The 15704-nt window shown below is 39.5% G+C and overlaps 2 protein-coding genes across 2 annotated transcripts; both read left to right on the forward strand.

Moving 5' to 3' along the window:
* Positions 1-914: 914 nt before the first annotated feature.
* LOC125016050 lies at positions 915-8190 on the forward strand. The gene is made up of 4 exons (XM_047598218.1): positions 915-1241; positions 1889-2975; positions 5232-5446; positions 6095-8190. Exons 1-4 carry the CDS (start codon positions 1133-1135, stop codon positions 7183-7185), a joined length of 2502 nt encoding a protein of 833 aa, XP_047454174.1. The 5' UTR covers positions 915-1132; the 3' UTR covers positions 7186-8190.
* A 3344-nt stretch (positions 8191-11534) lies between these two features.
* LOC125016514 (chemerin-like receptor 1) lies at positions 11535-14229 on the forward strand. Its single transcript, XM_047599043.1, has 2 exons — positions 11535-11621; positions 11871-14229. Exon 2 carries the CDS (start codon positions 11890-11892, stop codon positions 12976-12978), a length of 1089 nt encoding a protein of 362 aa, XP_047454999.1. The 5' UTR covers positions 11535-11621; positions 11871-11889; the 3' UTR covers positions 12979-14229.
* Positions 14230-15704: the final 1475 nt, after the last annotated feature.

Below are 15704 nucleotides of genomic sequence, written 5' to 3' on the forward strand. Positions count from 1 at the left end.
GACCTCCTTTTGCCTTCAGAAGTGCCTTAATTCCATACTTTCAACAAGGTGTTGGAAACATTCCTCAGAGATTTTGGTCCATGTTGACATGACGGCATCACACAGTTGCTACAGATTTTGTCGGCTGCACATCTACGATGTGAATCTCCTGTTCCACCACACCCCAAAGTTGCTCTATTGGATTGAGATCTGGTGACTGTGGAGGCCGTTGGAGCACAGTGAACCCGTTGTCATGTTAAAGAAACCAGTTTGAGATATGAGCTTTGTGCATTATCCTGCTGAAGGTAGCCGTCAAAAGATGGGTACACTGTGGTCATAAAGCATAAAATGGGTAGCTCGGTTTGAACTGCAGAAAGTTACGATACATACAACGCTGGTTTGAACACTTACAGGTGTTGAGGCAGACTGCAATACAAATCCTGTGCAAAGACAAAAACACCTGCTTTCCTCCTACATCACACATACCCTACTGACAGCTTTTACAGAAAAGCAACACTTACAGCCTTCGATTTACACTGCAGTAAATGAACAGACCAATGCTAATGCACTCAAACAATAATATGGGGATATTTTATTCAGTATCAACAGGGATTCAACAAATGGCTCACACAAATGCAAATCTCCCAATTGTAAATAATGTTGTAAAATTTGACATGTGCTCCTCTTTCATGGCCCCAAATCTAAATCTAAAAAATAAAAGATCAAGCATGTTTGAATTTCAAGACAGGATCCACTTGCCGTAACTCTCTGTGGTAACAAGGTGTGCTTCTTGAAACTTGTTTCGTAACCCTCCGAATATTGGCCAAGTGTCACAGTCCGTGTCAGTCTAATCGTCAGAGGAAATTTGACTTAGAGCGGAAAACATGAGGCAAGCGAGAAGGAACATAACGCAGCAAGAATGCAAACACACAACGAAAAACACATCATTCTGATTTCTAGATGTCTCATGCTCGCAGGCTTGGATTTACGCAGAGAGTATTTTAATAATGGAAAATGCGTAATTTTTCACAGATGATGCAATGACGTTGCAGATGTTGTTTCATTAAGTCAGCACCAAGCAACAACTCTGGTACGTTTGTGGTGCTGTGGACACCAGCGAATCAACGACTTGCCAAATTTCCTGTGGCCCCCCATGACGTGGGCAGTGAGTAACTGCCCACGTTTATATAAACCTCTCAGGAGTTTGATTGAGGAATATTCTGCTTTGGATTCTTCGTCGACCCCAGAGAGCTTCGACAAAGGTATGTTACCTGTGTTATTTTGTTCTTGAAAAATATATCAAATCATGACGTTTCGTGTTTCATACAAAGATGCACATACTCCCCTCGGTTTCAGAGCCAGCCAATACCTTTTCTAAAACCTTTAGCCACAAAGTTGTGTTTTCTGAGTAAGTAGGTGGCAGGAGACAAGATTCCTGTCACTGATGAGCGCTGAGCAGGAGAATCTTCTTAAAGTTGCAGAAAGGAAGTGTGTTGGTTATTTTACTTATTATTGTGCGTAACTGACAAGAGTTGGCTCCAGCAACATCAGGAAGTCATAAGATGATGTGGTGAACACAGAGTCAGAGAAGCAAAGAGCAGACATCACCACTGTTATTGTTACAGTACGAATTATGTGTTGAAGGAGAAATTACTCTTCATTTTGGGGATCAGAATAGTTTTGTTCCACTCATCTCTTGAAGTTTCTTATTTTTTTTACAGAACTAAGTTGTCACAGTTAATCTGTGGGGCTCTGTTCATGGTGTTACATCTGCTAGACTAGAGCTTTTGGAGTCATTATTGTAATAACTGACTAACAGTATCTTTCTGTTCTGTAAATATTACACAGCAACAAAATCAAAGATGTCTTTTGCATGCATTCATACTGTTTCTTCTTGTTGCCCATCCAGATCTCAAGACAATGGCGGAGATGACTAATTCCTCCTCTGATGATACAACTGTTAATGAGAATGAGTCCTTTGCAAAGCTGAGACATTTTTTCAACATCATGTCTATCATCGTTTACTGCCTGGCCTTTGTCCTTGGTGTACTCGGGAATGGAGTGGTTATCTGGGTGACCGGGTTCAAGATGAAGAAAACAGTTAACACAGTCTGGTTCCTCAACCTGGCTGTGGCTGACTTCCTCTTCACAGCCTTTCTCCCCTTGAGTGTGACATACACAGCTATGGATTTCCACTGGCCTTTTGGCAAGTTCATGTGCAAACTGAACAGCACTGTAAGCTTCCTCAACATGTTTGCCAGTGTCTACATTCTGGTGGTGATCAGCGTGGACAGATATGTGTCTGTGGTGTGGCCCATCTGGGCCCAGAACCACCGTAATGTACGCAAGGCCTCCTTTGTGAGTCTTGCTGTTTGGGTTCTGGCTTTGATCCTCAGTACACCGTACTTCGTTTTCAGGGACACTGCATCCACTGGACAAAACACCACCGCCTGCTTCAACAACTTTGCTCTTTCTGATGATTTTGTAACACCTTCTGTGCAACAGCTGAGAGACCTTCGTCATCACATCATGATCATCACCCGCTTCCTTCTGGGATTCGTTATCCCCTTTACTGTCATTGTCTCCTGTTATGCCGTCATAATCCATCGCGTCAGACAAAGCCGCACCCTGGCCAGCCAGTCAAATCGCTCCTTTAGGATCATCACCGCCATTATCGTCACTTTTTTCCTGTGCTGGGCTCCTTATCACATCTTGACTCTAATTGAGCTGGTCAGATTCACCGCTGATGATAAAGCTTTAATCTATGCCGTTGTCATTGGAATCCCTATTGCCACCAGTCTGGCTTTTCTCAACAGCTGCCTGAATCCACTGCTGTATGTGTTCATGGGTCGAGATTTCAAGGACACAATCCGCAAATCCATCCTGAATATGTTGGAGACTATATTCCAGGATGAAGAGGCATCCTCTCACACTGACATGAAGTCACTGGACACCAGTCAGAGCAAAGAGAAGCCAGCTGCTCAAAGCGAAGTATGAGGCTAAATGAGACCAATGAAACTGTGCATAGAAAACAATGTTGACACAGTTGTAAAGGTACAGTTCATACCAAAATGCTTTCACAAGATGTAAATACTGGATCATTTGTAGCGTAGGAGTTGTATTATTTACCAGCTAATCCAGATTACCAAAAATCTATTCCCTTCTCTTGTAAATTTTGTTGTTTTTCACAGTTATGAACTAATGAGTCCACGCATGTTGTGCCAATAAATAAATATCACAAATGTATAATTTCTCCACTGTCTATTTTAGCTTATTTCAGAGCAGCAAATACAGATTGCCCTTACACTTTGTATATTTGTAATTTCCTGCCCGCCCCAAAGTGTTTGTTCATTGGAAACTGGTTGTGATATCTGTTACTAAGAAGAAGGGTGCTCAGAAAAACATGTACTTTATCTGCATCCTGTTGCAAAAGAAAGATGCGTTCAAGAAAAAGGGAACTTCAAAGCAGACTTTTAAGAAAAGAAGTAAAGAAGTAATATAATAAGTATATAACATGATAAAATGTTATAATTATAATATTATTTATGTTTGCTTATTTATCCCTCTACACTGCTCTCTCAACCATCCGTCATGTGCAAAAATTCCCAGATGACAGTCGTAAGCCTTATCAAGGATGGGGAAGATGGAGAATACAGATAGAGAATCCTCTTTGATTTTGTAGTCTGGTGCAAGGAAAACTGCCTCCAGCTGAACGTGAGTAAAACCAAGGAGCTGCTGGTGGATAGAGATAGTAGACTCTTAAAGTGATGGGCTGGGCAGGCGGCATATATTTTTCAATCTTTTACATGACAATATTGAATACACAACAGTTCATCAAAGGTCATCTCAGGTAGGAGTGGGTGGTTCAGCATTAGTCATTTACTCTGTATATTCATTTCCAGCAAATAAATCACTCTCTAATGCATGTGTAATTATTTTTGAGATTTTTATGCTTAAAGCTTGGTTTTATCTTATGAGTCTTGTAAGTTTTGTTGTTTTTCACAGCTGTGAACTAATGAGTCCATGCATGTTGTGCCAATAAATAAATGTCATGAATGTATCATTTCTCCACGGTTTATTTCAGTTTATTTCAGAGCAGAGCACTAGTTTCATCAACAGTTAATCTGCCAATTATTCAGTTCTTTAAATTAACCATCCCCACATTGTTTATATCATCTTGTGAAACATGAAAGTACAAAAACACTGTAACAACACATTCACTTTATCAATGAGGGACAAGAACTTCACCAAATATTCACATTTTAGACGTCGTAGTCAACTTAAAACAACTTAAAAGTTGCCAACCAACTAATCGAATGACTCAGTGATACGTGGTTTGATGTGAAATGCAAAGTTTGATGTTAACATAAATAATATCATTAAATATACAGTATAAGTTTGGGGAGTAAAGTAGGACGAGAGCATATACTAAGCTTTGTGAGGGTAGTGGATTTGTGGCTGCTGAACTACCTCCAAAATTCTTATGTTAACATGATATAGTAGACACCATAATACCATGATGAACAGTTTCCTTGTAAACATCCAGAAAGGTGATCAGTCGGGCTTTAAAACGAACTGTGAGTAACTTTTTTTCTGATGTGGATATACTTTGGAGACGTTCTACACTGTGTTTATGCAACAGTATCACTGTTTCACTATGTAGGGTAATTCCCAATAAACTTGTAAGTAATGTAGTTTTTCATGTGTGTTCTTCTATTATGGGGTTACGAAACACACACACACACACACACACACACACAAAAAACATTAAAAATACATTGACATTATACTGCGTCAGCAAAGTTAGTACTGTTCATAGAAATGTCTTTCTCAAACTGGTTTCACTGCGCATGAAAGAGGTCAAACGAGTTGCTGAATCTCAGGGTTAAATAACGTGCTCGAAGGAAAGCCATCACTCTGATAGGACCTAACTATGAGAAACTGACTTCTCATGCCACAAATACCACAATTAGACACATTCAAACGTTCTGTTTTAACTCACAGGGATGGGTCTACAGAGATTATCAGAAAATAAAGATTAACTTGATAGAAGGAAATAAAGACTGCAGGGCAAACTTTTGCAAGTTAATTGTCCATTCTGCATTAAGATATGATACAGCAAGACAGGACAGGATACATTATAAAATTTAATCTGTTTCTGTTTATTTATGATGTCTGTGGCTTGCAGGCTTGGATTTATGCAGAGAGTATTTTAATAATGGAAAATGTGTAATTTTTCACAGATGATGCAGTGACTTTGCAGATGTTGTTTCATTAAGTCAGCACCAAGCAACAACTCTGGTACGTTTGTGGTGCTGTGGACACCAGCGAATCAACGTCTTGACTAATTTTCTGTGGCCGGACGTGGGCAGTGACTCACACATTCATTTATATAAAGCTCTCAGGAGTTTGACTGATGAATATTCTGCTTTGGATTATTCGCCGACCCCAGAGAGCTTCGACAAAGGTATGTTACCTGTGTTATTTTGTTCTTGAAAAATATATCAAATCATGACGTTTCGTGTTTCATACAAAGATGCACATACTCCCCTCGGTTTCAGAGCCAGCCAATACCTTTTCTAAAACCTTTAGCCACAAAGTTGTGTTTTCTTCGGTGAGTAGGTGGCAGGAGACAAGATTCCTGTCACTGATGAGCGCTGAGCAGGAGAATCTTCTTAAAGTTGCAGAAAGGAAGTGTGTTGGTTATTTTGCTTATTATTGCGCGTAACTGACAAGAGTTGGCTCCAGCAACATCAGGAAGTCATAAGATGATGTGGTGAACACAGAGTCAGAGAAGCAAAGAGCAGACGTCACCACTGTTATTGTTACAGTACGAATTATGTGTTGAGGGAAAAATTACTCTTCATTTTGGGGATCAGAATAGTTTTGTTCCACTCATCTCTTGAAGTTTCTTATTTTTTTTACAGAACTAAGTTGTCACAGTTAATCTGTGAGGCTCTGTTCATGGTGTTACATCTGCTAGACTAGAGCTTTTGGAGTCATTATTGTAATAACTGACTAACAGTATCTTTCTGTTCTGTAAATATTACACAGCAACAAAATCAAAGATGTCTTTTGCATGCATTCATACTGTTTCTTCTTGTTGCCCATCCAGATCTCAAGACAATGGCGGAGATGACTAATTCCTCCTCTGATGGTACAACTGTTAATGACAATGAGTCCTTTGCAAAGCTGAGACATTTTTTCAACATCATGTCTATCATCGTTTACTGCCTGGCCTTTGTCCTTGGTGTGCTCGGGAATGGAGTGGTTATCTGGGTGACCGGGTTCAAGATGAAGAAAACAGTTAACACAGTCTGGTTCCTCAACCTGGCTGTGGCTGACTTCCTCTTCACTGCATTTCTTCCCTTCAGTGTGACATACCTGGCTATGAATTTCCACTGGCCTTTTGGCAAGTTCATGTGCAAACTGAACAGCACTGTAAGCTTCCTCAACATGTTTGCCAGTGTCTACATTCTAGTGGTGATCAGTGTGGACAGATATGTGTCTGTGGTGTGGCCCATCTGGGCCCAGAACCACCGTAATGTACGCAAGGCCTCCTTTGTGAGTCTTGCTGTTTGGATTCTGGCTTTGATCCTCAGCACACCGTACTTCATTTTCAGGGACACTGTAATAATACCTGGACAAGACACCACCGTCTGCTTCAACAACTTTGCTCTTTCTGATGATTCTGAAACACCTTCTGTGCAACAGCTGAGAGACCTTCGTCATCACATCATGATCATCACACGCTTCCTTCTGGGATTCGTTATCCCCTTCACTGTCATTGTCTCCTGTTATGCCGTCATAATCCATCGCCTCAGACGAAACCGCACCCTGGCCAGCCAGTCAAATCGCTCCTTTAAGATCATCACCGCCATTATCATCACTTTCTTCCTGTGCTGGGCTCCTTATCACATCTTGACTCTAATTGAGCTGGTCAGATTCACCACTGATGATAAAGCTTTAATCTATGCCATTGTCATTGGATTCCCTATTGCCACCAGTCTGGCTTTTCTCAACAGCTGCCTGAATCCACTGCTGTATGTGTTCATGGGTCGAGATTTCAAGGACACAATCCGCAAATCCATCCTGAATATGTTGGAGACTATATTCCAGGAGGAAGAGGCGTCCTCTCACACTGAAATGAAGTCACTGGACACCAGTCAGAGCAAAGTGAAGGCAGCTGCTCAAAGCGAAGTATGAGACAAAATGAGACCAATGAAACTGTGCATAGAAAACAATATTGACACAGTTGTAAAGGTACAGTTCATACCAAAATGCTTTCACAAGATGTAAATACTGGATCATTTGTAGCGTAGGAGTTGTATTATTTACCAGCTAATCCAGTTTACCAAAAATCTATTCCCTTCTCTTCTGTTGTGCCAATAAATAAATGTCACAAATGTATAATTTCTCCACTGTCTATTTCAGTTTATTTCAGAGCAGCAAATACAGATTGCCCTTACACTTTCTATATTTGTAATTTCCTGCACGCCCCAAAATGTTTGTTTACTGGAAACTGAGTGTGACATCAGTTACTAAAAAAAGTGCTCAGAAAACCATGTACTGTTGCAAAAGAAAGACGCATTCAAGAAGAGGGGAACTTCAAAGCAGACTTTTAAGAAAAGAAGTATAGATGTAAAATAATAAGTATATAACATCATAAAATGTTAGAATTATAATATTATTTATGTTTGCTTATTTATCCCTCTACACTGCTGCTCTCTCAACCATCCGTCATGTGCAAAAATTCCCAGATGACAGTCGTCAGCCTTATCAAGGATGGGGAAGATGGAGAATACAGATAGAGAATCCTCTTCGATTTTGTAGTCTGGTGCAAGGAAAACTGCCTCCAGCTGAACGTGAGTAAAACCAAGGAGCTGCTGGTGGATAGAGATAGTAGACTCTTAAAGTGATGGGCTGGGCAGGCGGCATATATTTTTTAATCTTTTACATGACAATATTGAATACACAACAGTTCATCAAAGGTCATCCCAGGTAGGAGTGGGTGGTTCAGCATTAGTCATTTACTCTGTATATTAATTTCCAGCAAATAAATCACTTTCTAATGCATGTGTAATTATTTTTGAGATTTTTATGCTTAAAGCTTGGTTTTATCTTACCAGTCTTGTAAGTTTTGTTGTTTTTCACAGCTATGAACTAATGAGTCCATGCATGTTGTGCCAATAAATAAATGTCATGAATGTATCATTTCTCCACGGTTTATTTCAGTTTATTTCAGAGCAGAGCACTAATTTCATCAACAGTTAATCTGCCAATTATTCAGTTCTTTAAATTAACCATCCCCACATTGTTTATATCATCCCGTGAAACATGAAAGTACAAAAACACTGTAACAACACATTCACTTTATCAATGAGGGACAAGAACTTCACCAAATATTCACATTTTAGACGTCGTAGTCAACTTAAAACAACTTAAAAGTTGCCAACCAACTAATCGAATGACTCAGTGATACGTGGTTTGATGTGAAATGCAAAGTTTGATGTTAACATAAATAATATCATTAAATATACAGTATAAGTTTGGGGAGTAAAGTAGGACGAGAGCATATACTCAGCTTTGTGAGGGTAGTGGATTTGTGGCTGCTGAACTACCTCCAAAATTCTTATGTTAACATGGTATAGTAGACACCATAATACCATGATGAACAGTTTCCTTGTAAACATCCAGAAAGGTGATCAGTCGGGCTTCAAAACGAACTGTGAGTAACTTTTTTTCTGATGTGGACATACTTTGGAGACGTTCTACACTGTGTTTATGCAACAGTATCACTGTTTCACTATGTAGGGTAATTCCCAATAAACTTGTAAGTAATGTAGTTTTTCATGTGTGTTCTTCTATTATTGCCTTACGAAACACACACACACACAAAAACATTAAAAATACACTGACATTATGCTGCGTCAGCAAAGTTAGTACTGTTCATAGAAATGTCTTGCTCAAACTGGTTTCACTGTGCATGAAAGAGGTCAAACGTGTTGCTGAATCTCAGGGTTAAATAACGTGCTGGAAGGAAAGCCATCACTCTGATAGGACCTAACTGTGAGAAACTGACTTCTCATGCCACAAATACCACAATTAGACACATTCAAACGTTCTATTTTAGCTCACAGGGATGGGTCTATAGAGATTATCTGAAAGTAAAGATTAACTCAGTAGAAGGAAATAGAGACTGCAGGGCAAACTTTTGCAAGTTAATTGTCCATTCTGCATTAAGATATGATACAGCAAGACAGGACAGGATACACTATAAAATTTAATCTCACATTTGTATTAGTGGAACAATTAAATACAAACAAACAATATTTGTAATGACTTCAAAATGTTACTTTTGCATTGGCATTTTAGCCAAGATCACACGGCTTTGGGTTAGTTTGATAAAGTAGTGCCCACAAGCTCTTGTAAAATAAAGATTGCCCTTACACTTTCTATATTTGAAATTTACTGCCCGCCCCAAAATGTCTGTTTACTGGAAACTGGTTGTGATATCAGTTACTAAGAAGAAAAGTGCTGAGAAAACCATGTACTTTATCTGCAGCGTGTTGCAAAAGAAAGACACATTCAAGAAAAAGGGAACTTCAAGGCCGACTTTTAAGAAAATAAGTAAAGAAGTAATATAATAAGTATATAACATTATAAAATGCTAGAATATTATATATAGAATATTCTTTATGTTTGCTTATTTATCCCTCTCCACTGCTGCTCTCTCAACCGTCCGTCATGTGCAGAAATTCCCAGATGACAGTCGTCAGCCTTATCAAGGATGGGGAAGATGGAGAATACAGATAGAGAATCCTCTTTGATTTTGTAGTCTGGTGCAAGGAAAACTGCCTCCAGCTGAATGTGAGTAAAACCAAGGAGCTGCTGGTGGATAGAGATAGTAGACTCTTAAAAGTGATGGGCTGGGTAGGCGGCATATATTTTTCAATCTTTTACATGACAAAATTGAATACACAACAGTTCATCAAAGGTCATCCCAGGCAGGAGTGGGTGGTTCAGCATTAGTCATTTACTCTTTATATTCATTTCCAGCAAATAAATCACTTTCTAATGCATGTGTAATTATTTTTGAGATTTTTATGCTTAAAGCTTGGTTTTTATCTTACCAGTCTTGTAAGTTTTGTTGTTTTTCACAGCTATGAACTAATGAGTCCATGCATGTTGTGCCAATAAATAAATGTCAAAAATTTATAATTTCTCCACTGTTTAGCCCTTTTTGACAGATGGATGGTTTGGCTCAGTTGGCCCACAGGCTGTAATTTGGACACCACTGCTCTATATCTACTGCGTAGTCTGTTACCTTGGACATGGATGATACCTGTCATTCACAGGAAGAAAAAGCAAGTAGCTGAGCTAGCAGCTAGTGGTGAATGGTGAGCCTGGTGAAATCGATTCTTCACTTTAAGTTCTGCTCTTGCGGTTTCAGCAAAGAGGAAACAGCCATATCACCAGGCTCGCCAGTCCTGTGTCAGCGCAGAGCAGCCACACTTTGCTCTGGCCCCGCTGCAAGTCCCCAGTCCAGAGGCAGAGGTCATTGGCAGAGGCCTTTCAGCATGGCAGAGAATATCCAGGCAGGTTATAGTGTTTAAAGTAACAAAGGGAAACCGTTATTTATTACTTTAGCCAACTCAAAAAGTATAAATTATGCTAAGACCTTGATGTAATACATTTATCCCATTGAAATGTGTTATTTGAATGAATACATTTACTGGAATTGAAACACATAAAGGCCTACTGAATTTAATATAGCTCAGAATTTATTAAATATTATTGCCCTTTTGTGTTAACTGTCAAAGGAATACTGTATGATTGCTGCATTTTAAGTACACATAGATGTGCTAAAGGTGTATTTCTTTTATTATTTCAAATTTTCTGGAAAACAAATTGATAATAAAGCGTTTTCTATTTAATTATAAAGTTTGTCCTAATTCTGTCCTGGGTTTAACTATTTTGTAACTACTAGCAGCTAGCCGTGAAGGATGTAGCCGTAGCCCTGCGATGCATGTTAAGTTATTAACATTAGCCCTGATTGTTTTGCAAAGTATAGCCAAGTTACTTAGCATGAGTTGTGTTATTATTTTTACATGTAAATGTAAAAAATACATTTGTACAAATGTTTCCGCATCTAAAAATGTACAACTAAAAAGAATTTAACATATCTTTGTGTCAGAGAAACGCATCTGATATCAAAATGAACATACTATACTGTGTGTTACTTGTTTCTTGCGAATGTTGTCACTGAGTTAATGCAACATGTGGTGAAATTTAACACATTCTGGGTTGTTTTTGATGTCTGAGGAGTTGTAGTTCCCCCTTTACTTTCAGTATTTGCTGTTTCCATTTTTTGTGTGATTGCTTAACTTTATGGGCTACTTTCTACAGACTATTTACAGTCACATAATCATCAATTGTCCCTAATCTGTCAATCATTCTCTAAACGAACCAATCGCAGGCTACAAATTTGTGATTATGTCAGTAAAGGGGGAAATAACATGTGGTCCTCCTCAATTTGCAAAAGACGTCAGACTAAAGAACTTCCAGGGCACGCAGTCTTGACCACCAGTTTTACTTCTGCTGCATACACATCCTCATCCTGGTGGCCAACTCCGAGAGAGGTACTGTTGTTATCTTATGCTCTGAATTTGCTTTGATCAATCCAAAACAACAATAACAACACAAAGTTAATAACAAAGACTCAAATCGTTAAATAAATAGCCAAATAAATTAGCCACTTTGTTTGAGCGGACGTAGAGTTTGAAAAGAAGTAGAGTTTGGTGTAGTATCTATATTATGTATGTGTTGACTGTATAAAAATGGTTCTGTTGTTGTCAAAAAAAAATCAATTTTTGCATTTTCTCCTCAAGGTTGTTCTAAAAAAAAAGGATGGATAGCACAGAAACTGCACATGATGAAAATGATTATGATTCTGAATATGATGAAGAGTTTGATATCTACGTTGCAAAGGTGGAACATTTTTTCAACATCATGTCTATCATCGTTTACTGCCTGGCCTTTGTCCTTGGTGTGCTCGGGAACGGAGTGGTTATCTGGGTGACCGGGTTCAAGATGAAGAAAACAGTTAACACAGTCTGGTTCCTCAACCTGGCTGTGGCTGACTTCCTCTTCACTGCATTTCTTCCCTTCAGTGTGGCATACCTGGCTATGGATTTCCACTGGCCTTTTGGAAAGTTCATGTGCAAACTGAACAGCACTGTAAGCTTCCTCAACATGTTTGCCAGTGTCTACATTCTGGTGGTGATCAGTGTGGACAGATATGTGTCTGTGGTGTGGCCCGTCTGGGCCCAGAACCACCGTAATGTACGCAAGGCCTCCTTTGTGAGTCTTGCTGTTTGGCTTCTGGCTTTGATCCTCAGCACACCGTACTTCATTTTCAGGGACACTGCAACATCTGACGACAACATCACCTCCTGCTTCAACAACTTTGCTCTTTCTGATGATTCTGAAACACCTTCTGTGCAACAGCTGGGAGACCTTCGTCATCACATCATGATCATCACCCGCATCCTTCTAGGATTCGTTATCCCCTTCACTGTCATTGTCTCCTGTTATGCCGTCATAATCCATCGCCTCAGACGAAACCGTACCCTGGCCAGCCAGTCAAATCGCTCCTTTAAGATCATCGCTGCCATTATCATCACTTTTTTCCTGTGCTGGGCTCCTTATCACATCTTCAGTGTAATTGAGCTGGTCAGATTCACCACCACTAACTCAAGCGAAACATTACATAGTGTCGCTGCTGTTGGTATGCCTATAGCTACCAGTCTGGCTTTTCTCAACAGCTGTCTGAATCCACTGCTGTATGTGTTCATGAGCCAAAATTTTAAGAATAAAATCTGCAAATCTCTCTTTAAAGTTTTGGAGACTGCCTTCCAGGAAGAAGGAGCGCACTCTCGCACGTCAATGGACGGCAGTTATAGCAAAGAGAGGTCATCTCTGGCTACGCAGGTATAAATCTGCACATGAACGAATGACTTCAAAAAATGTTGAAAGTACTCTCACAACATTTTCTCCAAATGTCATCTCAGAGAGCAGTCACATTTCATATATAGCAAATGTTGCATTTTAGTGTGTGGTTTCATTTATGCATAATAATCAAGAAAAAGGTAGTATGTGGTTTACGCAGAGAATTTTATTGTTACTTTTAATCTGTCAAGTAGGCTGCAGCCAGGTATTTAAATTAGATTTGCATTCAATAGTTCACAATAACATTAATAAAAAAAAATGCTGGCATAAGGTAGTAGTAGTGCATAAGGCACTAACAGGGATTTAATTTTGTCTCTCTCTCTCTTCTCACCCATCTACCGCTACCCTACTTCTTGTTTCTGCCAACCAGCTTCCCTTGTCAGGGTATGAGAAAAAAAAAATGCTTCAGTCAATCTCGTGTCTGTTATATGACATTTTCCCATAGATTGTTATGTTCGAATATGAACCCTTTTTGGAAATGCAGCACAGACAGCAAGTAATAAAATTGTACTTACTTGTTGTTCAAGTTGTGTGTTTCAGCACATCCAGTTTGAATAATGAGTACTGCATTAATATACAGCGCCTCGACTAATTTAATTAGCTTTCGTGAATACTAAGAGACCTGGATTTGCCAATATAATATGTCAAAATGTCAAGGGTTACTCGTGTTGTGGACCGTGGGTCTTGATAGCAAAATGATCTTAGAACTGTGAATATTTGCTATGATAATTACTATACGCTTAGTGTTTATTTACTTAATGGTAGCTGGATTCACTTGGCTTTCAGGTTGTGACTTTTTTTATTTATTTATTTATTTTTACACTTCTCTGCTACAGTCTTCCAGATATTCAATTTGTCCAGCAGATGGGTCTGTATTACACATTCAGATATAATCAGGATGTACTTTTCAAATGTTCTTTCTGTTGTTCTAGTCAGTGAGGAAGAATAATTGAATGAGTTAGTGTTATTCTTTTTATTTCTTACATGTCATTTTATAAGATTGTACATAATGTGTATGTATAATCATTGTGTTTTAGTATTTATTACAATCTAAAAATAAAGACATAGACTGTATGTGGAAATGATCGCTAGCTGCCCAGAACTTGAAATAAATAAATTTGTCTTTATTTGTTTAATTGTTGAAATCTGAATTTGCACCATAGGCCTTTGAGGATGGTAATTTCAATCCTGTATTGTGTTGCACATGTCAAAATTGACAATAAAGTTGACTTGGCTTGACTTGACTTGACTTGACTTGCATAAATGTATGCAGCAGACACCAGTGAAGCTCAGTCTGCTCTGATTAATTAGCTCCAATTGCATGAGAAGGTAGCTAAGAGCAACAGTAGACAGTGCTGCAGGTGAAGAAGAGACACAGTAGGACATAGTATGGGGTGTCGGGCATGTAAATTTGGCCATTCAGGATGATGTCCAGCTAGAGTCCGATTAAGATAATAATTAGTTTTTTCCATGTGCATGTAAACGCAGTGAATCAAGTCTAGGCTAAGGAAAGGTCACAGTAATCTGAACTTCATGTTACAGAGAAGCGTCCAACCAGCAGGTGATTATTAGTCACAGTAGATATGAAACATGAAATAAAATGACATGATAGAATAAATGAAAAAATAGACTTCACAAGAGCACAGTATGCTGGAGTTGTAATGGGAAACTTGATGCTTGATAAACATCTTAACATAGGAGCTCAAGCGGGTACAAAAGAAACTCAGAGTCCAGCTCAAGCAGGCCAAGGAGCAGTACAGAAGGAAAATAGAACAAAGGATGCAGGACAACAACAAGGAGTTGTCCCCATTGAGGGGGATGCGGGAAGAGCAAACCAGCTAAGCCAGGTTTTTAATAGGTTTGATCACCCCGTCCCCTTCACAACTCCAAGCCAGGTAGCCACCACCCTCCCCTCCCCCACAGGCTGTCACAGTATGAGGACCCTCTGTAGTTTGCAGGAGAAGATGGGAGTAGAAGATGCCATCCTCTTCTTACTTCACTTCTTATGTCTGACTCCAACCACCTGCTCCTCAACACCACCAAGACCAAGGAGATGGTGGTGGACTTTAGAAGAACCAGGGCGCACCCTGAGCCTGTCCCCATTAAAGGAGACTGTGTGGAGGTAATACACACCTATGAATAACAGGGAGGGCAGCTGGATGATAAACTGGACTGGACTGTCAACACAGATGGTCTGTGCAGGAAAGGACAAGCTGGTGAGGAAGGCGTGCTCTGTCGTTGGCACAGACATCTGACAACTGTGGCAGAGCGATGGACATTGAACAGGCCCTTAGCCATCATGGACAATCCAGATCATCCGCTGTACAGTGACATTGACAGACACAGGAGCAGCTTTAGTGACAGACTACTGTCAATGTCCTGCTCCACCAACAGACTGACTGTTACTCCCCCACGCCACCATGTGACTGTTTAACACTTCTCGGGGGAGGCGATAAAATAAATACATCAAATACAGACACTATATTGTTGTGTGTAGCAAATACCTCATCATACACACACACACACATCTATCTATCTATCTATCTATCTATCTATCTATCTATCTATCTATCTATCTATCTATCTATCTATCTATCTATCTATCTATCTATCTATCATCAATATGGCCGATGAAGTCCAGCAGATGGCGGTAACACAGTATAGTAGTATAACAAGTATGCAAGCTGCGGTAAAAATCCGAAGAAGAAGAAGAA

Source organism: Mugil cephalus, chromosome 11, assembly GCF_022458985.1.
Source record: "Mugil cephalus isolate CIBA_MC_2020 chromosome 11, CIBA_Mcephalus_1.1, whole genome shotgun sequence".
Lineage (NCBI taxonomy): Eukaryota > Metazoa > Chordata > Actinopteri > Mugiliformes > Mugilidae > Mugil > Mugil cephalus.

Bases quoted from the DNA above. Each gene is read 5' to 3' on its own strand.
- LOC125016050 (XM_047598218.1), top strand. From the start codon at position 1,133: ATGACGTGGGCAGTGAGTAACTGCCCACGTTTATATAAACCTCTCAGG. The intron at 1,242-1,888 runs GTATGTTACCTG...TTGCCCATCCAG, and splicing joins CCCAGAGAGCTTCGACAAAG to ATCTCAAGACAATGGCGGAG. The intron at 5,447-6,094 runs GTATGTTACCTG...TTGCCCATCCAG, and splicing joins CCCAGAGAGCTTCGACAAAG to ATCTCAAGACAATGGCGGAG.
- LOC125016514 (XM_047599043.1), top strand. From the start codon at position 11,890: ATGGATAGCACAGAAACTGCACATGATGAAAATGATTATGATTCTGAA.